This window comes from Tenrec ecaudatus, chromosome 1, assembly GCF_050624435.1.
Source record: "Tenrec ecaudatus isolate mTenEca1 chromosome 1, mTenEca1.hap1, whole genome shotgun sequence".
NCBI classification, from domain to species: domain Eukaryota; kingdom Metazoa; phylum Chordata; class Mammalia; order Afrosoricida; family Tenrecidae; genus Tenrec; species Tenrec ecaudatus.
The window spans coordinates 232,807,647-232,833,410 of NC_134530.1; the positions used below are offsets into that span (position 1 = coordinate 232,807,647).

Below are 25,764 nucleotides of genomic sequence, written 5' to 3' on the forward strand. Positions count from 1 at the left end.
AATATAAATAAATCGAAGTGTCAGACAGCCTGCCAGTTCCTTGTTATGTGAGAGGGGAAAATGGCTTTTAAATATCATGAGATTGTCTGGTGTAGTGAGCAAGTGGAAAATTGACTTTCATCCCTAACAGTCTACAAACCCCAGGGACAACCAAAGGTGTGGGCATTTAGTAGCAACAAAGCCGGCAGCCAGCCCAGTCACAGTACACAGAGGATGGTGAAGGGATGGGGACTAGCTGTGGCTTGGACTTCGATTCAGAGTGTGACGAGGTGATTCACTCCCTAACAGCTCCTCAGAGTGTAGTATTTTAAATGATATTTAGAAGGTGAGTTGTCATGTTTTGTATATACTCAGGATCTAGTTTGTCAGTGGAATGAGCCAAAGGGACAGATTTTAATATATCAACGTGCTGTTTCAAGGTCCTTCAGTTACAGGTAGAAGGGCATGGCAAGTAGATCACGTCTGAGAAAACAGATGTAGAGGCTAAGTCATCATTACATTCTGTTAGTACCTTAAAAATGGGCTTCCTAAAAAAAAAAAAAAAAAAAAAAAGAGGACCTGATGCAAAGGGCTTAAGTGGAGAGCAAATGCTTTGAAAATGATTAGGGCAAAGAATGTACAGATGTGCTTTATACAATTGATGTATGTATATGTATGGATTGTGATAAGAGTTGTATGAGCCCCTAATAAAATGTTTAAAAAAAAAGGGCTTCCTGCATGTGTTAGTCCAGGTTGACTAGAGAAACAAATCCAGAGACACTCATGTGTGTAAGAGAGAACTTTATATCAAAGAGTAATTGTGTATTAAGAAAACATCCCAGTCCAGTCCAGTTCAGGTCCCTAAGTCTGATATTAGCCCAGATGTCTGATAAGTCTATAAATTCTTCAGACTCATGCAACACATGCAGACACCGAATACAGGAAGGTCACAGGGCAGTGGGTGGAAATACTTGTGGATCTAGTGGCAGTGGAAGCATCTCAGCACTGGCAGGACTCTCCATGTTGCTCTACCAGCTCAGTGCTCTGGTTCTATCAGTGTGACCCCATGTGTCTTGTCAGCAGGAAGATGAAGCAGAGAGTGTTTCTGGCCTCCAGTGAGCTATTTATCTCCTTAGTGCCTCCAAATAAGGTCATCAAGCTGCGACCTGATTGACAGGCTAGACACCACCCCTTCGCAAGTTGACAGGAGATTATGTAACTGCCACACTGCTTGGTTAAGCACTTGGGTACTCACAGAAAAATTGACAGTTGGAACCCACCCAGAGGTACCTTGTAAGAAAGGCCTGGCCATCTTTTTCCAAAAGGTTATGCCCATGAAAACCCCGTGAAGCACAGTTCTACTCTGCAGCACATGGGGTTGCTGGGAGTGGGAGTTGGAATTAATTCAGTGACAACTGAATTAAAGGTAATCAACAGGTTGTAATTAAAAAAACATCTTTTTATTGGGGGCTCATACAACTGATCACAATCCATACTTACATCAATTGTGTAAAGCACATTTGTACATTTGTTGCCCTCATCATTCTCAAAACATTTGTTCTCCACGTAAGCCCCTGGCATCAGCTCCTCATTTCACCCCCTTCCTCCCTGCTCCCCTCTCCCCTCTCCCTCATAAACCCTTGATAATTTATAAATTATTATTTTTTCATATCTCACACTGTCTAATGTCTCCCTTCACCCTCTTTTCTGTTGTCCGTCCCCCAGGGAGGAGGTTATATGTAGTAGATCCTTGTAATTAGTTTCCCCTTGCCAACCCACCCCCCTTCCACCCTCTCTTATCGCCACTCTCATTACTGGTCCTGAAGGGATCATCTGTCCTGGATTCCCAGTGTTTCCACTTCCTATCTGTACCAGTATACATCCTCTGGCTTAGCCAGATTTGTAAGGTAGAATTGGGATCATGTTAGTGGTGGGGTGGGAGGGAAGAAGCGTTAAGGAACTAGAGGAAAGTTGTATATTTCATCATTGCTACACTGCACCCTGACTCGCTCGTCTCTTCCCCAGGACCCTTCTGTAAGGGGATGTCCAATTGCCTACAGATGGGCTTTGGGTCTCCACCCCGCACTCCCTGTCATTCACAATGCTATGATTTTCTTGGTCTTTGATGCCTGATAACCTGATTCCTTTGACACCTCGTGATTTCACAGGCGGGTGTGCTTCTTCCATGTGGGCTTTGTTGATTCTGAGCTAGATGGGCGCTTGTTTACCTTCAAGCCTTTAAGACAGGTGTCCTCAAACTGTGGCCCATGGGCCACATGTGGCTCGCCAAGTACATTTATTGGGCCTGCCAGGTATGTTTGTCCCGTTTATTTTTTACTTCAAAATAAGATTATGTTCAGTGTGCATAGGAATTTCTTCATAGTTTTTTTTAAACTATAGTCCGGCCCTCCAATGGATCTGAGGGACAGTGAACTGGCCCCCTGTTTAAAAAGTTTGAGGACCCCTGCTTTAAGACCTCAGACACAACATCTTTTGATAGCTGGGTACAATAAACTTTTTCACCACATTTGTTTTTGTACCCATTTGTTTTCAGCGATCGTATCGGGGAGGTGAGCACACAATGATATGAACATGTTTTAATTTACCATGAAATGATTTAAAAAAAAACCATAAAACAACTTGATTTCTATTTTGTGAAATTGTTTAAATTATTTTACAGTATGATGGAATAGAGGAAACTCCTTTAAAGCTTCAGAAAATTAGTTATTGGTAAATAGATTTTAGTAAATATGAACCTGAAAACTGCAAATTTTTCAGTGAGTTTTTAGACAAAAAAGTTAACATTGCCTTATTTATTAAATGTGCAATGTTGACCACTCTTTATCTCTTTTGTTCAAAGACATTGAACTATATTGCCCCCATCTGAACATTTGAGCATGGGGTTGACCTTTTTAGCAACCAAAGATGAAAGAAGATCTGATTGGTTGTTGCCATCATATTTCCATTTCAAACCTCTGTCTTGTTGTTGAAAGGACTTTAACTATGAAGCTACTGTGACATTGTGGAAGCCTGATCAAAGCTTAATAGGGTTCTCCTTACCCGTGGGCCCGTTTGAAGGAGTGTAGGCTGCTTTTGTCCAATGCTGGTCTCAGGATTGGGGACTTGGATGCTCGTTTCCACTGGTAACCTGTCATTTTCTTTCCTTTAACCAAGTTACTTGACTTTGCAGTTTGGGGCGGGCCGTTTTCTAATCTGCATAAACGAAGAGAAATGGTTAGGTCTTTGTAACCACACATCCAAATAGAAAGATCAGCCTCTGATGAGTAGCAGCAACATGATGAAAATAATTAATTCTAATGCATTTACATGTAAAAATGATGAAATAGCACATTTTTAGCTAATAGTTGACCCTTGAACAATGTAGGGGTTAGAGAGGCTACCACTCCCACCTCTTGCCCCACTTATGGGTACAGTTGAAAATCCAAATGTAAGTTTTGACTCCTCCTAAACTTAACTACTTACAGCCCACTGCTGACCGGAAGTCTTATTGCTAACATAAGCAATCAACATGCATTTTGTTGTTGTATGTATTGTCTACTGCACCAACATAGAAGCTGCATTTTCAGTATGAGATAAAAAGGCATCTCACAAAAAGCACAAGGTTTGTGGCTTGCTGGTGTGGCAACAGCAATGATGTCACAGATTGCTTTACTTGTTCTACCATGTCCTTGCACCGGACTCCTTTGGGCAAGCACAGCTGCAGACCTCCGTCTGTGGCTCCGGTCAGCAATTTTTCATGTGCTGTCGTGCTTTTCTCTGCTTCTTGGGAGCACTTCCAGTATCACCCAAGGCACTGTGTATCGCCCATGGTGTGATTCCTGGTGTATGGTTTGACATTAACCTGATGAAACAGACAAGAAAGCTATGAGAGTACTTACTACTATAATTCAATTTCCTTTGTAGTTTTTGGAGGGAGGTTTTCCCAGTATATGCAACAAGTAAGAGAAGCTGATTAGGTGATTGTAACCACAAATCTAAAGCGAGATCGATCAGAGTATTTGTGAAATATGAATGCCGTGCCATTGAGTTGATGCCGACTCATAGCGACCCTACAGGACATGGTAGAACTGCCTCTGTACGTTTCTGAGGCTGCAGCTCTTTACGAAGTAGAAAGCTTTGTCTTTCTCCTGTGGAGCGGCTGGTGGTTTTGAACTGCTGACCTTAGGGTTAGCAGAGCAATCTGTAACCACAAGGGCTCCTTTTCTTATGTGTATAGCTCTTAAGAGTCAAGAAAATATTTTCTTTGGAAACAGATAGTTGTGGAAAGATGAACTGCTTCTGTGGAGATGATTAGTGTTACAGTGTTTTTTATGTTTTTGTTTTTAAATCTGTGTAGAAATGGACCTGTGCAGTTCAAGCCCATGTTGTTCAAGCATCAAGTATAGATGAGTTGGTGCAAAAATGGAATTGAAAGATAATCGAATTTTCTCATGAATTTTTTGAAGCCCCCTTGAATATTAACCCCACATAAAAAGTAAATTAGACATATGTATGTATCTAATTATTTTGCCTTGTGTGAAAGTTTACAGAGCCAATAATTTTTCATTCAACATTTCATACATGTTTTGTTTTGCTTTGTAACATTAGTTGCCATTTGCTCCGTGTAACTACAATCTCCCACTTCCTGGGCTCCCTTAGTCATTTGTGCTCCATTCTGCCCCTTCCTGTCAGCTGAGTTTTGCTTTGGGGCAAATGCTGCCAACCTTTTGGCCTGACATAGTTGATTGTTCTCAGTAATAAGAGAAACTATTTGTAAAGGTCTCCTGGAATAACAAAACCTTTTTAATTTATCGCCTGCATATTTCCTGTTAATTGTAGATTAAGAACTCATTCCTCAAGGCTGATTTGACAACCGTAGAGACCAGAAAGACTCTAGTAGGCACTCTTGAAATAGCCAGTTTAGAGTAAATGAGGATGCACATAATGAGGATAGCATCTTGCTCTAAGTGATCTTTTAATTACTCTCAGTACAAGATATGTAAATAAATAGGATCTTCATTTTTTTTCCTTATGGAGATAAGTATGAAGAATTATAGTAAAGCTGCGAGGCTTAAGGGTGTTTATTTATTGGAAGCACTAGAAGGCTGAATGACAAAGGCTGTAGTTACTTGAAGGCGCCCTGGTGGCACAGTGATTAAGCATTCGGCTGGTACCCCAAGAGTTTGTTGTTTGTTCATTTGAACCCACCACCCACTCCACAGGAGATGCTTCTGTAAGGTCACAGCTTTGGATTCAGCTGCACTGGTACACTGTGTGGTGTCTCCTCCAAAACGATCACTGGAGCTACCGTGCGGCCCAGTGGTTACATCCCTAGTCTCTGGCCCAGAGCTTTGAAAGCAGAGACTTACAAAGAGACTTGGACAGCATGTTCATTGCCTCACTATTGACCCTAACCTAAGGGTCTACCAACAGATGGGTAGTCCAACAAAATGTGGGGCATGTTGATAGGGGAACACTACTCCGCCAGGAGGAGAAGTGCAGCCTCAATACATGGTCATACGGACATGGGTCATACTATGTCGACTGAAGGCATTGTATTTAGAGAGATAGGTCAATTGCAAAAGGACAAATATTGTAGGACTACATTTTTCTAAAATGACAAGAAAAGGCAAATGTGTAGAGAGAACAAGGTTTATTAGTGCTTACCAGGAGTGGGAAGGAGGGGATAAGGGGAGAGGATGGAAAGATCTCATTGATTAAGGTACATTTGCACAACTGATTACTGTAATTGCTGTCAACAAGTTGTACACCTATAAAAATTGAGTTTATTAAGATTACAGCCTTGGAAACCATATGAGGCAGTTCTACGTTGTTCTGTATATCGCTCTGAGTTGGAATTGACTTGATGACAGTGGGTTTGGTTTTTGGTTTGATATAGTTATTTGAGTTAGAAAGTTTGTTTTCTTGTTTTGTTATTTTCAATTAGTAGATTTAGAATTATTTTGGAAAGACCAGTGTAAAAAGGAAAATTTCAGTTGATTGGCTACTTGATAACCTAAATATATATTTAAGACAAACTTAAAGTCTGTATATCATATAATACGACCAAATATGTAGTAAGTCTAGTTAGATCTAGTTTAAAGTAGAATTTAGTGCAAATGTCCACTAGATGGCACCATGAGAATGCCCATCTCCTTATGCAAGGCTTATTAGTGTCCGGAGAGTGTAAGCCTACTCAGCTTGAAAAAGGTTTTTTCTCTCGAATGTTTATCTGTTTCATTTTCACTCACAGTTCTTTATTACTTGGGTTTGTTCTGGTGGGAAGTTTAAAATCAGTAGGAAAAAAGAGCAAGTTATTACTCTCAAGGTAAACATGAATGAGCATGTGGAAGCATGGGTGCATGTAAAACGTTGATTCTTAAAAACCTTAGGACTATTGAAGGTGATATTGAACATAAAGCGTTTAGGGCCAGGGTGAGGTAAATACTATAACATTTATGATGTCCTACGGGAATGAGGGGTTTAGTGTGGAAAGAACACTCAGAACAATTTGATTTAAATCCTTTCTTTGGCAGTTGAACATTAGCATTTCAGAGAAGTGGAACCATGTGGCTGAGGAGGCAGTGAGAACACATGAGCTGTGTGAAAAGCTCAGTGAGACCTACTCATGTGCTCATGGTGTGTTTGATTTGCTGGAGTTTAGAGAAGGCTCTGGAGAGCAACAGAATTAAAAAGGAAGATTAAATATAAGAGGCGGCCAATTCAGACGCCTTTATTGCTCAGAATAAGATAAGTGTTTGGGTTATAATTGTGATGAATGTGTTGTTTCCTGAGCTTGTTCTGATTTTTCACCAAGTGTGCACAGGATATTTTGGTGTTCTTGTCATAAGTTTTTATCAAAGATGACATGGAGATATGTCCCAAGGATATTATACAAATGTGAAAGGTAGAGGCATGGTTTTTGTTGAGTAACAATAGCTGTTACTAGAGGATGTGTTGATAATAAAGGGAGGGAAGCTTAATTAGCATCAATTTTATATTTATGTCTTATGGTCATATTTAGGAAGACATGTTCTTAAATAGAGGTTGATGTGCATGTCTCCCACCTTTGTTCTGCTGCTTGACTATCTTGCTTCCTGCCTGAAGTCTGAGTCATTGCTGTTAGGAAAAGTCTACATTCACATTCGCTGGCTATGACAATCTTTGCACCTGAGAGGTCAGTGAAAGCTAGCAAGTAGGAATGATGAGGCCAGGTATTTTGTGTATGATCAATAATGACACACCTCCTGTTGTTGTAAAGGGAATGGATAGATGGTCTTTACGTACAAATTTCTGATTGCTTATAAAGATTTATTCTGGGTGGGCGCAGCCTTTTCCACAAGGGATCATCTCTCAGCAATCGTGTCCTAGGCAGATTTCCCTACCCTGACTCGCTCGAGCAGTTCAGAGCACAGACGGTGAGGGTGGGTAGTTGACTGGGATGCTAACTAAGTAAACCCCTCTCACCTGTAGCTGCCTTTTAGCCAGTCACCTACATAGCCTGAGACTATGAAGTCTTTTGTTTCTTTTCAGAGAGCCTCCTTGCCTCCCAATAATATGACTTAGAAAAAAAGCCTGAAGATTTTTGCCTGATGGCGTTGGTAGAAATTACACCTTGTACTCTCATGATGACCCAGAGGGTCCCTGTAAGCATGGCTGGATTAGTTTTGTTTCTGCCAGTGGTGTCTGTATTATCAGTTGTTACCTCTGCCTTGTTCACAGAACTCTACTTATTTGCCTTAGCTAAGAACCTCGTGTTTGCTGTCCTCTATGATTCCCTTGTTAACTTCCTGGGTGTAAAGGGGTCAGACTCTATTTCAAGGACCCCTGGCCGCACAGTTGCTAAGTTCTCAGCTGCAAACCGAAAGAAGGGTTAGTGGCTCGAAGCCACCTGCAAGCCTGCAGGTGAAAGATGAGGCAGTTTCGATTGCAGCATTGGGAGCCCTGGGAGGCGGTTTACTCTGCCCTGTCAGGTCACCATGGGTCTGAATGGGCTGACTGCAGATAGCAGCGGTCTCTGTTTGATGTGGTATTTGCAAACAATTCTGTGTAAAAGCAATTGAATGATTGGATCATGATTTCTAGGATTGAACAAGTTCTCTTTTAAGCAGCTCTTGTTAGGAGATACGATTACTCAACTAGGACCTCAGTATTTACATGGGCAGTGATGGGAGATTTGTTGCTGTGGTGTGAAGGAGAATTTAAAATGCTGTCTTTCCTTCTTTGAGCTGGTGGGGGGCTTCATAAAGAAGAAGGGAAGGTTGGACTTGCCTGAGTCTGGAAGAGAGCGGTACCAGAGAACGGCAGATGGAGAGTTGAGTGTGCAGTGGGGAGCGGAGGGCAGGGTTAGGGTTGGCAGGAATGGTAGGGTGCATTCACCAGGCGAAGTGAAGAAAGAAGACAGGTGAGGAAGGGGTGTTAGTGGTTACACTGCTTTAAACAGAGCTGTCATTAAGATCACTTCTAAGTCTAAATCAAGTTCACCTGGATTCCTCCCCTACAGGGAAAAATCACTGCTAATGTTTATGGTATCTCTCCAGCCATTTTAATCCACTCTGTGTGTGAGTGCTTGTGTATTTTATTTAGAATTAGAGTACACACATCATTATGCAGTTTGTCTTTTTTGATACCATATCAGGAAACCTTTACCGCTAAACAGTTTTCTCTAACGTAAGTGTTCCACTGCTCACCTGTCATTGCTGTGCACGCACCAGCCGCCCGCCCTGCTCCGTGGGAGGAAGGCGAGGCTGTCTGCTTCTGTGAAGGTTACAGCTTCAGACACCCTTTGGGGCAGTGCCACGCTGTCCTGAAAGGTTGCTGGGAGTTAGAATCGACTCAACTGCAGTGGATTTAGTTTTGGTTTGCATCATACAGTATAATAGAGATATATTCGATAATTAGGAACTTAGGTCTTTAATTTTTTTATGAAATTTTTTTGGTGATAGATATATGTATATACATACATGTATATCTTTTTGCACATCTCCACTTTCAGTAAAAATTTCTGAATTGCTGGTCAGAAATATAAACATTTGTAGACTTTTTATATTTATTGCCAAAGTGTCCTCTAAAAATGTGAAGCTATTTTATACTCTCCAGCATGAGAATGCTGTCATGTATGGGCTTATTTAAGGAAAAGTCTTTCTGTTTCCAATTTGGCTAAAAAAAAGAAAGAAGAAGAAATGTCCTTTTCTTACACAGCTAGTTTTTATTTATCTCCTCTGAAAGATTCTTTTCTTAGAAATTAGGTAGAGCTATAGAGAAAACACTTTGTATAGATTATTTATTTATTATTTTACTACCTGGCTTTCTCCCTAGTTTTTATTAGTCCTACTTTTCTGATGTAATTCATTTACTCGTGATTCTCCCTGCTAATAGAATAAGGCGGGAAAGGTGAGAGGAAGTATGATGGTGCCACTAGATTTTTGTGGTCAGAGGACAAAAAAACTGAGTCCACATAGCTTTCCCCTTAAGCACACACTTAAGTGTTATTGTTCTTGTTGGAAAGGAGCATCCTGAACAGTGCAGTGTGGTAGATGGTGTGAAGGTTATAGTGGCAAAACACCAGAAAGCAGACATCTGTGAGTCAGCATTTCCTTCCTTTTGTGATTAACTGTATAAACCAGAAATCTCAGTCCCCTTCCCTATTTACCTAATTTGCTTTCATTTCAGTGGAACAGATTCATAAAAGCTTCCGTTGAGAAATAAGTATGTGTTGAGATACATAATATATTTTCTTGTGGGTGTTTTAAAAAATTGCATGTGAAGTTTATATACTCCAAACTTTATAGATGGAGCTAAAAGATTTTGATTATGAAATATTGGCTGCATGATTGAAAAATCAGAGAATTGAAGTGATTTCTATCCTAGTAACCCTTGTCGGAGATTGTTGACTTAATGTCATCTTACTGCTTTAAGGGCAGGGGAATGGTCCCTCCTGGGGATTTTAAAGGATGGAGAAAAGGAAAATAAGGGAAATGAAAACGGAAGGTGTGAGTGTATTGACAGAGTGCCAGACTAGTGTCTAAAGCAAATTAAAAATTTAAGCTTAGCTGGCAGTAACATATTTTTTACCCTAACTTATTTTATTTGATATGAAATGAATAAAGCAACAAGGGTTAATAGCAAACTATGGCCGGTGAGCCAAATCTGGCCAGCCACCTTCTTTTTTTGTATGGCTCTGAGCTAACACTGCTTATTACATTTTTAAAGGGTTAAAAAAAGATGGACATTCTTTAATATATGAAAGTTATATGAAATTCAAGTAAAGTTTTATTGGCACAGAGCATTGCTAATCCTTGTGTGTATTCTCTAAGACACCCTTTTGGCTACAACAGCGGAATTCAGTAGTGACAGACTGTGTGATCTCCAAAGTGCATTATGTTAACTTTGTGGCCACTTATAGAAAAATGTTTACTGGCTACGGGTGTAGTCTAATTCATCTTTAATTTTTACTTTGGTGCCTTATCCTGAGGAAATAATTTTCTCCTTAAGAGATTTTCTTTACTGGAAATGCCAGATCACAGTTGCTCCCAAGCCCAGGCTGAAAACTTGATTTTCAGTGTTCTTTTTTGATACTGACCACTCAAAGGCATCTGTAGATGCCGGGGTACCCCTGTGATCTGGTGAGGATGCCTGCAGGGCACAGGCTGCTTTGATGATTACACTGGGTCACTTGCCCCTTCCCTGTGTTGATATTTATACAATGTTGGGGTAAAAGGAAGGTGGGCACAACTGCAATGCCTTCGCAAGAATCAGAGAGTGATAACCACACTGCCAGTCATCACTGAGTGCATTTGCAGTGAAATGCAACAGTTTCATCTCGGAATGACCTTCATGAAGCTCTTCATAAGTCTCTACTCCCACCTCCTTTCTTTTACTTTTTAAAAAACTATTTCATGTGGGGAAATGGGAAATACAAATGATTTCCGCATACTGAACTTCCATGGTTGTCTTGAGGAAAAGCAGGAATAGAGCTGTTTGAACTATGAAGTGAGTCGAGCTGGTTTTCCATGGAACACCGTCACTGCTGTCAGAGTTGGGTGTTTGGCAAATGTTCTGCGAAAAGCGAGTTAAGGGAGCTGACACTTGGAGGACAATAACTGTCAGTCTTTGCCACTGATGAGAAAATCTGAGCTTTCAACCTAAAAGTAGGATTTCGGAAAACTTGTACTTGTCATTTCAAGCGTGACAGTTTCCTAATACCTAGAAAGTAACTTTTTGATGAATGGGTGGTAATAACAAACATTTTTGAGGAGGTGATATTGTATAATATGTCAACATTGGGAAGATCTGGGTGACTCAGGGAACCATTATTTTCAAACGTACCAGTGGAGGGTGTTGCAAGCTCATGTGTTGATGTAGGATCGATTCAGAGTGTAAGATAGACCAGTGAATTGAATGTAACAGAATATGAAAATATTGATAGGATTTTGCATTCCATCTTGCAACTAGATTTTAAGGAATTACACTTTGCTGAATTTCGGTGACCTATCAAAGAACAACATCCCGTTATCTGAAAAGGCTGAAATACGCCTTCTTTTTCACTTGCTGCTCTGTGTGATATTTTCGTCATGTCTCCCAACCAGAACAACATACGGCAGCAGGCTGGACACAGAAGCAGCTCTAGCCTTCTTCTATGCAGCCTAACATGAATGAGATGGGCGGAAAAGTCAAACAGTGCTGCTCTTAGTATGAAATGTTTGTTTGAAATTAGTCATTCAAACGATTAAAAAGAAGAAAATACAGCTATTCATAAAAATTACTTTTAGGGGGGAGCGGGGAGAGAGGGGACAAAAAAAGAGAGGACCTGATGCAAAGGGCTTAAGTGGAGAGCAAATGCTTTGAAAATGATGAGGACAAAGAATGTACGGATGTGCTTTATACAATTGATGTATGTATATGTATGAGTTGTGATAAGAGTTGTATGAGCCCCTAATAAAATGTAAAAAAAAATTTACTTTTAACATATGGGCTTTAAGATTTTATTTTTAAATGATTTACCATTTTAAAAAGTTCTCTGTTTTATATGTGGTAAATGTTAGTTGACATACAAGGCGTCAGCTGAGAAGCTCTGCGGGTCCTAGCTCGTTGTAAACGTGTAAAGGGGAGTTCGGAGAGAAAGCCGCGGATAACCGTGGCTGTCGCTCATGCTGCTTCACCACTATGAAGTCAGTTCCAGGAAATGAGAGACGTTTCTACTGCTTAATGGTCCAGGAATACTTACTGATCAATTTTGCTAGAAAGCAAAGGCACAAATATAGATCCAAGTTCTCTCCCAAAGCTTTGGAACAGGCTGAGGTATTGAAAATTCCTAAAAGTTCTGCCCTTTAAAAACCAGCGAACCACAAAACAGCATACTTTTTTTTTCTAAAGAGGGATGATTTTCTAAAAACGCAATCGTGAAGTGCATTGTACAGGCATTTTTATGATCGTTACAACAGTCTATTTTGCTTCATACTCATAACTTCCTTGGGTAAAAACTGCATAGTAGATCCTTCAAGGTCACCAGTTGCTCTGTGGGAGCGAGCGAAGGTTTGCAGTCTTGGAAACCTGAAGAGGAGGTTCAACTATGTCCTATGGTAGCGTTCTCAACCTGTGGGTCGCGACCACTATGGGAGTCAAACGACACTTTTACAGGGGCTACCCACTGCATAACCGTAGCAAAATGACAGTGACGAAGTAGCATCTGAAATCATTTTATGCTTGGGGGTCACCACAACGTGAGGAACTGGATTAAATGGTTGCGCCATTAGGAAGGTTGAGAGCCACTGCTCTGTAGTCAGAAGAATGGACGCCAATTACTTTGTTTGGGCTTGAGCTGTGCTTCACACAGGGAGTTTTAAGAAGTGAGATTCAAACCCTTTTTTGTGTAACTCCCACATGCTTGCCCTTTGTCATTTATTGTAATGCTGTTGCTTACAGCAGCGGGGGGCTGGGGGGGTGGGGGGGGTGGTCTAGCAGCCATTTTCCGCCAGCACTTTACAAGATTTTGTGGCACAGGCTCTCTCTCTTTTGTTGTTGAAAATAAGACCAGAAAAAGATATGCCTTGAGTTTCAATTTGATAATTAAGGCAAAGAGATTGTTTGTTGAGCAATAGAGAGCACAGAAATGAATGAACTATAGGCTGAATCAAAGCGTTAGATGCTGACTTCCATCAGTAAACCAGAATCTTCCTAATTGACTTGCATATTATGAAAAATGCGACAATCAGAATGATTGCTATGATTTTGGCTGATTCTCACTTAAATATCTGTTACTGTTGTGATCATGTTTCTAGGCTTCTCCAGTGACAGTGATCTGATATCTCTCACTGTTGATGTGGATCCTCTTGCTGAGTTAGATGATGGAATGGCTTCCAATCAAAATTCTCCCGTTAGAACTCTTGGTCTCAATCTTTCTTCGGATTCTTCAGCACTCGGGGCTGTTGCTGCTGACAGTGAACCGAACAAAGCAGAAGAAGACCGGGAAAGCCGCAGCCTCTTTCCTGGCAGTTTAAAGCACAAACGTGGCAAGAGAGATTATTTGGAGAAAGCAGGGGAGTTAATAAAACAGGCGTTAAAAAAAGAAGAAGAAGAAGACTATGAAGCCGCTTCTACTTTTTATAGGAAAGGAGTTGACTTACTCCTGGAAGGTGTTCAAGGTACCGTTTTATCTATTTTACTGTGTTTGGACATGCTCTTGTGTTGGTTTCCGGGGGAGAAGGTTTCTTGATATGCCTTTATGATCTCTAGAATCCTATATAGAAACCAGACATAAAAAGAGAAATTGTTGAGGCTGCACTGACTTGATGAACATATACTTTTAGCTGGAAGAGACGTAACTTTCAGAGGTGTTTAACTCTGGACTTTGGGCAGTTCTGCCCCAAAACAGGATTTCTTTTACATCAACAAGCTTCTACTCTTTGATATGAATGCAGTTTATGTTTCTCTTGATTTGGCAAGGATTTTTTTGTACATTTACTCTTTCTTAAAAAAAATCATTTGATTGGGGGCTCCTACAATTCTTATCACTATCCAACCATCCATCCATCCATTGTCAAGCGCATATGTACATTTGTTGCCATCATCATTCCCAAAACATTTTGCCTTCCACTTGAGCCTTTAATATCAGCTGGTACATTTCCTCTTGATTACTTAGACAAAAATGCTATGGACTTCAAACTGAGGGTGTAAAGGCTCTTTGGCTTTGCCCGCCATTACGTTCTGTCCTTTGGTTAGAGTAGGTTAGAGTAGCTCATTAATTGGAGGTGATATGGGATATGTATAGAGCAGAATCTTTTAAAAATAGGTTTTTGTTTTAGTCATTTACATTTTTATCATAAAAGCAAACTAAAGCACGTGGCAGTAACATGGTGTATTGGACAGAAAACTCAAGGGTTGATGTGACTCTCTTATAGCCTGTTTCTTCCCAGAAAACCATCACAATTTTCAATGTTGCTCTGTGGTCTTCAATTAGGCAGCCTGCTTGAGAACACCACACTTTCCTGTACTAACATCTTACCACAGTTCTCCCCTCACCCCGCCGCCCCTGTGCTTGGTGTCCTGTCGTCCAGCAGTCTTGTGCCGTATTCTTCTTGGAGTATAAACCTTCAGTCTTACAATAGGCTGAGATAAGCTTGCACACCCGGCTGTAGGGAATGGAAGGGGGGATATGTGCATGCTTGGTGGTGATGCCGTTGCGAAGTGCTTTGGGTTGAGCCCTCGCCTCGCTGTCCCCAGTTCTGCTTAGTGCTGCCAGCCTGACGTAGTCAGCCTCATCCATTGCTTTCTGTTGCCTAAGATTCCGTTGCTCTGTGTTCTCTCCCCGCTCCTTTGTCCTGTGGGGTTTAGGCTAAAGAAGAAGGCAGCTTTCCCTGTTAGGCTTACATGGTTGCAGTGGAAGCATGGTTATTCATGTGTGTTCAGTCTACCATCTGGGATTTAGATTTCACATTAGCTACCCGTTTGTTCAGTATGGGAATCAAAAACTACTGACGCTGTGTGTATGTACTAAAAAAAATGTCCTTAGAATCCCGTTGCGTGTGTGTTTTGTTTTTGGTGGTAATTATTGCCTACGGAAGTTCCTAGTATATTCATTTGGAACCTGTTACTACATAGTTGCAAAGAATTGATTGTAGGGTTAATTTCTCATTAATTTTATGTCTTCCATGCAGTTACGTATTTTTAGCTATCACTTTTCAAGTTTCTGATTGATAAGTTAATTCTGATTAGTTAATTTCCGCTCATGGTTTTATTGGTATATTATTTTGATCCTAATTTTATTTTTCAAATAGTTTTATAGTCTGTTAGTTTTTGATTGCTCACTTGCTGCATAGAGCGTTCGTTTTTTTTTTTGCCAGTCGTTTTACTAGGAGCTCATACCAACTCTTATCACAATCCATACATACATCAATGGTGTAAAGCACATTTGTACATTCATTGCCCACATCATTCTCAAAACATCCACTCTCCACCCAAGCCCCTAGCATCAGGTCCTCATTTTTTTTCTCCTCCCTCCTCACTCCCCCCTCCCTCATGAACCCTTGATAATTTATAAATTATTATTTTGTCATATTTTGCACTGTCCGATGTCTCTCCACCCACTTTTCTGTTGTCCGTTCCCCAGGGAGGAGGTTATATGTAGATCCTTGTAATCGGTTCCCCCTATCCAATCCACCCACATAGAGTGTTCTTATGATAAAGATCTACTAAGTTTATGTTTTCTCTTAACTCCCTATTGTGATGAGTTGGAAATAATCTGATATATATTTTTCCCCCTCCTTCCTCTCCAATAATTATGTGCTAAAATATCAGTGTGGCATTTTTCTGTCTAAAAGTTATTTTCGCTTAACTTCAGAACACTTCATTATGTTACCACTTGATGGCACCAAAAAAATAAAAATCTTTGCTGTAAAATGAGAATTATGAATGTGTATCAGCAAATAACAAAGAACTTATCAGTTAGTTAGTTTGCTGATTATGTTGGTGAATTATTTCTCCATTAGAACTTGATACCGAACTGACTAGATCTCTGTCTTTAGAATATTAGTATTTAAGCTTATTTCTCCTGGTAAAGCTACATCTAGCTTCTTGAAGCTACAATCTCCACTTGACCTGAGGTTGTTTTGTTGTTAAATGCCATTAGATTAAATAATAAATAATAAACATATAATAATTTGCCTCATTTTTTACTGTTGATTGTTGATGTAGTCACCTTTTATTGATACAAACCATGAAACCGCTATCTTAAAAATAAACAAAAACAAAAACTCATTGTCATTGAGTCAATTTTGACTTTTTAAAAACCAGTATGTAAAACCATTACTATTTAAATCCTCATGGCTGTACATCTTTCTCCTGAAAAGCAGCCGGTGGGATTAAACGACTGAATTTGTGGTTAGCCAGTCAGTGCTTGCGCATTAGTACCACCAAAACCCAAATTCCCTGCCATCAAGTCGATGCTGCCTCATCACCAACTGACAGAAAGATAGACATTATCCCTTAGTTGGTGGGGAAATTTGGGCCGTGGCATATAAATGTTATTTGACTTCCTTTCTTTGGGAAAGTTTGTTCCAGTGTCACAAAATTCTTACTGAAGCTTGACTATAGGCAGTAGCACTTACAAGTTGGTTTAGGCCATTTTAGTCAAACTTAGCTGTAACAGTTGTTGCATGTGGCCTTGATTTGGGTTGGCATACTTTATATAATGTCCAAATATTTGCTACTCCAGAAAAAAAATCTTCCAAAATGAAGTAGAAGTGCTTCATACAGGGGTTCTTTAGAGTTACCAACAGCTATATGAATATGGAAGCATCCTACCAGATTAATCTGATAAAGATAGCCTGATTTTTCCCTTTCTTCAATGGCATTTGTCCAGCTGATAGGAGATGCACAGCACAATAGAAGTCGTTCTGTTTGCCTACCCAGCAGTGAGAAAGCATACCATGATGGAAAATCATCATAGCACACCAACCTAGAAAAGGCAGAGCAACTTCGCCTTTTCCTTTTGAACCTGGTACTTAATAACCTTGATGTAGAAATGGCTCTTGAAGTTAAGGTACCTTCCACTTGTATCAGCCCTCAGGTGGGTATGGACTTAAGAGAGAGTCCAAGCATTAGGTTAAAGGAATCATCTTGAATGTTTAAAGAGAATGTTCAGGATACATCATCCTTGTACAACTAGAAGTGGCTCAGTTAATCTGCGTTTGCAATGTGAGTGTCCTGCGGTAGTTGTGATAACGTAGGGGCTAATGGATGACAAGGTCTTCCTGGAATGTTTAAATCACAACCACCAATTTATTATCTGTTGATATGGCTGTCAGTGTACCAGAAATTTTTCTTAGATTATTTTTAACCCTCAAAACAATCCTATAAAACGATGACTGGTTGTACTGGGCACCAAAGTTTAGAGGGAGAAAACATTTAATATAACTATTTAAAAAGCTTGGCACCTAGTTAGCACGAATAATTATGTAAAACAGGAAGCTACCAGATGGCGAGCATTGTTGGCGGCACCCGTCTGTGGGCAACATTATGAATTACAGAGTATTTGAGAGCTGGTTTTCTATAGCTTGTTCCAGGTGCCAGATTTGCTGGGTTGCTATGTTTGTAAGGTAGATATTCTAATCCCCATTTTACAGGTGACGGAAATGAAGACACATAAAAATTAAGCAGTTTGCTCAAGGACTTACAGGCGGTAAGAATTTGAGCCAGAATTTAAAGTTAAGATCATTCTGAGCTCAAATTTTGTCCTCTTTCCATTGTGCCTTGCAGCTTCTCACACATTTCCCTCAGATTAGGTTATGGAAAACCAACAAATAATCTAGTATTAATCATTGCAAAACCTTATTTGAGTACTCATTTTTGTTTCTTTTATTCATTTGTTCCTTTGACAACCTATCTAGCCAGATGATAACTTATTACACATTTTTATCTGCGTGTACCAACTACTATAATAATGAATATAAAACATTAAAATATAAAATAAAATTGATCAACAGCTCTTCAAATGTGGGTTGTTTCTGTCAACTCCCTAACAAGTTAGTATGACTGAATGATAGGTTAGGTGCAGCTGAGTTGGTTCCAATTCATACTGTGTATAATGAAATAAAACCTTGCCTGGTCCTACATCATCTTCACAAACATTGCTATTATTGTACTCATTGTCTGAATTTATCTCATTGAAGCTCTTCCTCTCTTTTCACTGACCTGGTAGCACTGTTAAGTAAGCATTGGACTGCTGTGCTGCTAACCAGCAGTTCAAATTCACCAGCTGTGTTAGGCAGGGTTCACTAGACAGACAAAACCACAACACTAATGATTTTACATATATATGTAAAATAAACCTATATATAGAGATAGGTTTATAAAGCTAGAAGGAATATAACAGCTAATTAGTCTACACAGCAGTCTACAGGGGCTTAGTTCAACTCACTTTCGTGGAACAGCTAATATACTGGAAGTCCTTTAATTTACTTGGTCTGCCAGGTCCAAAGTCAAGGAAGCAGACAGTGGAGTCTTCCCTCAGTCAAGACAGGCAGAGTCTGGCAACAGACACCGGGGTGAGTCAACAGACAGGCAACAGACACTGGGGTGGGTCAGCAACAGTCAATAGCTCAGAAGCATGGTGAAATAGTTCCTGATAGGATCTGGCATTAAAGCACAGCAACAGGTTCCACCAGCCTCAAGTATAAGCAATGTACACACCAGCAGTGTGGTGAAGCAGCATGATCCATGGGTTGGCTTGGCCCACAGGTAGCGTAGCACACAGGTAGAGATAGAGAGCTAGTTAATACAGCAGCATGGTGGTCCATTCACCAGGCAGCAAGAAGGAGATGGGGTGCTGGCTGTCTTATTTATTTTGGTCATCCTCCAATCAAACTGTGACCCAAACAAATTCCACTCACATTTGACACAATAAACCCAACTATCACACCAGCTATCTGCTATTGTAAGATCTACAGCCATGGAAATCCTGTATAAGATGGCTCTAATTTGGAATCTACTCTTTGGCAGTGGGTTTGGGATTTTTTGGGGGTGGTGGTGGTAATACTTGGTCCAGCATTATGTTGTTCTCCAGGGACTGGCTTCTCTTAATAGTTTAACTAAAGTATGTGAACGTTGTACCATCCTTACTTTTGAGGAGCATCCCAGTTGTACCTCAGACAGATTTGCTCATTCTCCTGGCAGTTCACGCTGTCATCCATAATCTTTGCCAATACCAAAATTCAAGGGCTTCAGTTCTTCTGTGGTGTTTTTTGTTAGCTTTTGCATGAGGTAATTGAAAAGATTATGACTTGGGTCAGGCACACCTTAGTCCTTAAAGCAACATCTTCGCTACTTTGTCCTATGTTAAGGAGGTCTCTTCCAGTAGATTTGTTCAATGTAGATGTGTTGTCAAGGCTTTTATGATATTAGTTTCCGTATGTGTTGATTGTGGAGCCAGCCTCGTGAACTCCTTGACAAGGTCGGTCTGTTCTTCTTTCCTCAGTTCTAAGGATTCCCCTTCTTTATGTTGAGGTAGAATCCACACTAAGACTCTAGTCTGTGGTCTTCGTATGCATGTCACAGGTTGTTAATGAGCTTTTCCCCAATCCTGGCGCTACATTACTCATACAGTCCTGCAGCAGATTTTTTCAACACTTACAGATTGAGTAAGTGTGGTGATGGATATGGCCTAATACATGCCTTTCTCAGTTTAACCATGCAGCACCCCAATGCTGTCTCTGAATAACTGTCTCTTGGTTATGTACAGGTTCCTAATGAGCATAATAAATGTTCAGAATAGCCATTCTTCTCAGTGTTATCCGCAGTTTGTTATGATCCAAAATTAACATGCTTGATAGATTTTATAGACAGCAAAATTGGTAAAAAAACCTTTGATTCTTACTTGTTATTCATTAGTGATTAGTGCATAATTTTGAACAGTAGTTGTATCAACTGCTGTTTCCCCTAGGTGTAGGTATAGCATTTTTTTTAAGTCACTGATAACATTGCATTGCAGGTTAGATCTTGAAATGTTCTTTTTGACACCAAATGTGCACCATTCCGCATCAATTTTTCATTCTAGGTATAGTAGACCATATGATTGATCAACTGATTTAGTATGGCCAATACCAGGTCATTATTGTGCTTTTCATTTTATTTTTGACAACTTTCAAATATCCTGAGTACATACTTCATACCAGGGCTCCTCAAACTTTTTAAACTGGGCCAGTTCACTGTCCCTCAGACCCGTTGGAGGGCTGGACTATAGTTTAAAAAAAAACAAACTATGAACAAATTCCTATGCACACTGCACATATCTTATTTTGAAGTAAAAAAAAAACACAAAAAACAAACGGGGCAGAAACCCCTGGCGGGCCGGTAAATGTCCTTGGCAGGCCACCTGTGACCCGCGGGCCATAGTTTGAGGACGCATGCTTTACACATTCTGTGTTCTGATAATAAATATTTACAGCTGTTTTTCTCCATTTGCTTCTTGCCACATCAGCAAATGAAGGCCCCGCGAGCTTTTCTCCGTCTCCCTCAGTGAGATCAGCTGTACGTTGAGGAGGCGGCTCTTCCCCAGGCACTTTTTGAGTGCCTCCCAACCGGAGGGGCTCACTAGCAGACACTGTCCCACAGCTTTTCAGCAGGTCTCCACTGCCACTTTTTGAAGAAACAGTCCTTCTTTGGACTTGTCTGTGTAGTGTCTATCGTTTTGGATATACCTGTTGGTTTACGCAGTCAAAGCCCTTGCTTTTCTCTTGTAACACTCCTGTGGCATCCCCCCCCACCTTTTCGTCTTCTCCTCTGTCTTCCTCTTCCTCTCCTTCCTCTTGTTTTAGTTTCCATTACATATCTTGTATACATTAATCGGGATTGATGTGATGGCAGTGCATTTGATTTGGGGCTAGTATACATGATAAGGTTCATGATGAAGAGGGCTCCCTTGAATGTTGTTGTTACCTAAATTTTGTTTGACAGTCTTACTGATATTTTTGACTAGTGAGAATATTTTTAATTTGAAAACCCAACTAAGATATGCAAATTGTTCATGGATAGGCATGCCAATGGAATTTTGAATATGACACCCAAAGTATGAGCAACAAAGGAAAAAATATATAAGAGTTCATCAAAATTAAAAGCATTTTGTGCATTAAAGGATATAGTTTTAACTCCTATCTGTAGGCTGTTGATCCATGTTAAGTTTTGTATTTGAAGTGAGACTACCCTTTACCGATTTTGACACCGCAAAGCAATAATTGGCCATAGATGTATATGTTTCTATATTGACTTGCAGTTCTCTTATGTGGCAGAATTGGGTTATATGTTCATCCTTAGCCCTGCAATTCTGTGTGAATTTACAGTAGTTGGGCGGCGGCGGTCAGGTGCTGTGGAGTTGGCTCCGACTCACAGTGACCCTGTGTCCCACAGGACAAACCCTCTGGCCTGGCTCCATCTTCCCAGTTGTTCTCTTTGAGCAACCCATTGCTGCAGCACTGTGTCCGTCTTTCTTGTCAGAGGGCTTCCACTTTTTTGATGCCTTTCTACTTTATCAGGGATGGTGTCCTTTCAGAGACTTGTCTCTCCTGATAACATGCCCAAAGTGTGTAAGACGAAATCTTTCTATCCTTGCCTCTAAGGAATGTTCTGGCTAGCCTCCTCTCAAGGCACATTTATTTGCTTGTTTTTATAAACTGTTTTATTAGGAAATAATCCAGACATCATACCATTAAATAGTTCAGTCATATCAAGCAGTGTTGTGTACGTACTACCACAGTCAGGTCCAACATTTTCTTCCTTGCACTCCTTGACACCAGCTACCCATTATCTCTCTCTCCTGCCTTACCCTCCCCCCAAGGAACCCCTATTCTAGTTATTGTCTTTGTAGACCAGTGGTTCTCAACCTTCCTATGCCTTGACCCTTCCTCATGCTGTGATGACCCTCCAACCATAACATTATTTTCATTACTACCTCGTAACTGTAATTTTGCTACTGTTATGAATCAACCCCCAAAGGGGTTGTGACCCACAGGTTGAGAACTACTGTTGTAGACTTACCCAACCTAGGTTTCATATACTGAAAAACACCGAAAGATACATAATAGATAAGAACATTACCAACAATAACAGAGTACAATACAGATAAGCCCCAATTTGAGACAAAAAAACAAAAATAAAAAATATTAAAAACCAGATCACAAGGGAAAAACATGGGACCCCAAAGGGTAGAGAAGGGGGAGTGGCAGGCCTGGTGGGAAATGATCAAGGGTAAGGTTGCTTAGAGAAGAGGTATGCTCTAGCCCAGGTGGCGATGAAGCATGGTAGTAGGGCAGGAGGAAGGTCAAGGGAGATGGAGGAAAGAGCTAGGAGTCAAAGGGCATTCATGGAGGTCTAGACAAAGACATGTACATGCAAATATATATAGGAGGTTGGGGAAATAGATCTTTGTGTCGATATTTATAGGTCAAGTATTAAGGTGGCGGAAGGACCTTGGGCCTCTACTCAAACACTCCCTCTATGCATGAATACCTTCTTTTATTAAATTGGAACTCTATGATGCTCACTCTCCCGACACAACGGCTGGAGCCAAAGTGGGTGAACAAGTAAATGTGAAGAAAGCTGATGGTGCCCGGCTATCAAAAGAGATAGTGACTGGGGTCTTAAAGGCTTGAAGATAAACAAGCGGCCATCTAGCTCAGAAGCAACAAAGTCCACATGGAAGAACACACCAGCCTGTGTGATCGAGTGGTCCCAAAGGGATCAGTTACCAGGCATCAAAGAACAAAAAATCATATCATTGACTGCACACCTCCATGATAGGATCGCTGAAGACAAATGGGTGCACAAGCAAATGTGGTGAAGAAAGCTGATGGTGCCCGGCTATCAAAAGAGATAGTGTCTGGGGTCTTAAAGGCTTGAAGGTGAACAAGCGGCCATCTCGCTCAGAAACAAATAAGCCCACATGGAAGAAGCACACCGGCCAGTGCGATCACGAGGTGCCCAAGGGACCAGATATAAGGCATCATGCAAAAAAAAAAAAGATATAAGTGTGTGTATGTATGTGTATTTATGTGTATATGTATATATGTATGTGTATATATATTATATTAAATGAAGGGGGAAGTGCAGAGTGGAGACCCAAGGCCCACGTGTCGGCCAATGGAGATCCCCTCATAGAGGGGCTTAGGAGAGGAGATGGGTTAATTAGGGTGTGAGGTAGTATCGATGAAGAACACAGCTTTCCCCCAGATCCTGGATGCTTCCTCCCCCAACTACCATGATCCGAATTCTACCTTGCAGGGCTGGATAGGACAGAGGCTGTACACTGGTACATATGAGGGTTGGAGATACAGGGAATCCAGGGTGGATGATACCTCCAGGACCAAGGGCGTGAGGGACGATGCTGGCAGAGTGGAGGGTGAGTGGGTTGGAAAGGGGGAACTGATTACAAGGAGCCACATGTGACCTCTTCCCTGGGAGAGGGACAGCAGAGAAGGGGGGAAGGGAGACCCCGAATAGGGCAAGATATGACAAAATAACGAGGTATAAATTACCAAGGGCATATGAGGGAGGGGGGAAAAGGGAGGGAGGGGGGGGAAAAAAAAGAGGACCTGATGCAAGGGGCTTAAGTGGAGAGCAAATGCCTTGAGAATGATTGGGACAGGGAATGTATGGGTGTGCTTTATACAATTGATGTATGTATATGTATGGATTGTGGTAAGAGTTGTTGGAGTCCCTAATAAAATGTAAAAGAAGAAAAGAGAAAAAAATGATTAGGGCAAAGACTGTACAGATGTGCTTTATACAATTGATGTATGTATATGTATGAACTGTGAAAAGAATTGTATCAGCCCCAATAAATTGTTAAAAAAAAAAAACCAGATCAAATTTAAAGTGTATCAAAGGGAGAGTAAGTGACAAAATTTTAACCATTCAACTCAGACTAATCATTTTCATCTTCTATAGTTGTCTCTTCAATACTCTGTCTGATAACCAGATTATTCCCATCCCTCAGTTATATTCAGAGAGAATCATCGAAGGCGTATTCCATATGTACATAGACCCCACTGTCATCCATAGCCTCCTGCCACCAGAATCTCACAAGCTTTGATACCATTCCCTCCTTCAGATTTGGATTTTATAATTTCTAGTCCTTGGATCGCAGTTGTTGGTGTTCTTCCATGTGGGCTTAGTTTACATCTTACTTAGATGGCTGCTTGTTTTAAGACCCCAGCTGCTATTCTTTTCTTTTAAAAACAGTTTTATTGACACTTGATCCACATATCATATAATTCAGTAGTTTAATCACATCAAGAAGAATTGTACAGTCTTTACCACAATTTTTGTACATTTTCTTCTTGTTTGTACTCTTTGTCATTAGCTCTCTATTTCCCCCAGCCTCCCCTGCCATATCTTGACACCTCATTCTTCTTCATAGAATCCAGCTTCTCTGATGATTTGCTCAGCACACGGATTGAATACGTATGGTGAGAGGATACAATCCTGATGCCCATCTTTCCTACTTTTAAGTCATGCAGGCATCCATTGCTCTGTTCATATTTTAAAATCAGTAGATGTGAGTCCGCCAATTTTTTTTAAAGTTTTGACTATTTAGGTTCCTTTGCAAATTCTATGTAAATATATGGAGTGACTCTCCCATTTCTACTCCCCCCCCCAAAAAAAATGTCATTGGGAAATTTGATAGGGATTACAATGAATCTCTAGATCAATTTGGGGACTACTTTTATCTTAAAACTGTCTTCTAAAAAAATGTCTTCTAATCTATAACAGGATGTTACCACCCCACCACCTTCCATTTATTTAGATCTCTAACTTCTTTAAGCAGCTATTTATAGTTTTTACTATATTAATCTTTTTACCTTTCAGGTTAAATGTATTCATGGATTTTTTTGAGGGGGGCTGCTATTGTAAACAAAATTGTTAAAAATTTTTTTCCTGATTTGTCATTTTTGATACATAAAATATGTTTGTTGCAGGGTGTGGAATATTGTACCCTGTGACTTTGCAGAATTTGCTTATTAGCTCAATTTTTATTTGTGTCTATATGCTTTGAATTTCCTATATAGGATGATGGCATCTGTGAAGGGAGATAGTTCTACTTCTTTCTGATCTGAATGCCTTTTCTTTCTTTTTCTTGCTTAATAGCTTGATTAGAACTTTCAGTGCAATGTTGAATAGCAGTGGGAAAGTGGGTATTGTGTTGTCTCTGATCTTAGGGGTCAGTTCATCAATATTTCAGCATTGAGTATGATGTTAGCTATGTTTTGTAGAGACTTCTTGTATCGTGTGTCTGGAGTGCTACTGTTTTTTCATAGCTTTTATTGTGACAGGGTCATGGGTTCTGCCAAATGTTTGCACCGAGCTGGTCATGTGGTTTTGTTTCTTCTGTTAACAGTTTGTAAATACATTGATTTTCCTATGTTGAGCTACCCTCACAATCCTGGCATAAATCTCATTTAGCCTCATTAAAGAACAAGACCATCGTCTCTCCTAATATGGAAGTTGAAGTGGTATTTTTCTAATAAGAGCTATATTCGAAAAATTCAGAATGTTTCAGTTGTGAAACATTCTCTCATAAACTCTTCTACTGTATAGTAAAATGTGTTCTTCACTATAATTCAATAAATTGCCTTTGTTAAGACTTTTTGCATGGCATTGTTTGGAAACTGGGTGGAAGAAAGCATTTTAAAACAGAACTGAGATTTTATAAATAGAGGTTTGCAATGAATTAAATATGCTTCCTATTCTTTTGTCTCCTCTCCCCATTGGCATTCAGCCCTTTCCTTTCTCCAGTTG

General features: G+C 40.3%; 1 protein-coding gene across 6 annotated transcripts in view; it reads left to right on the forward strand.

Annotated features, from left to right (window-relative positions):
• Positions 1–25,764, forward strand: part of RPS6KC1 (ribosomal protein S6 kinase C1) — a 216,641-nt gene that overhangs the window by 61,441 nt on the left and 129,436 nt on the right. For 5 of the 6 annotated variants that reach the window (XM_075530269.1, XM_075530262.1, XM_075530252.1 and 2 more), the window contains exon 6: positions 13,260–13,622. The exons of the other annotated variant lie outside the window; for it this stretch is intronic. In XM_075530269.1, the coding sequence (XP_075386384.1) occupies positions 13,260–13,622 (363 nt within the window). The remainder of the gene's footprint in view (positions 1–13,259; positions 13,623–25,764) is intronic. 6 annotated transcript variants of the gene reach the window in all.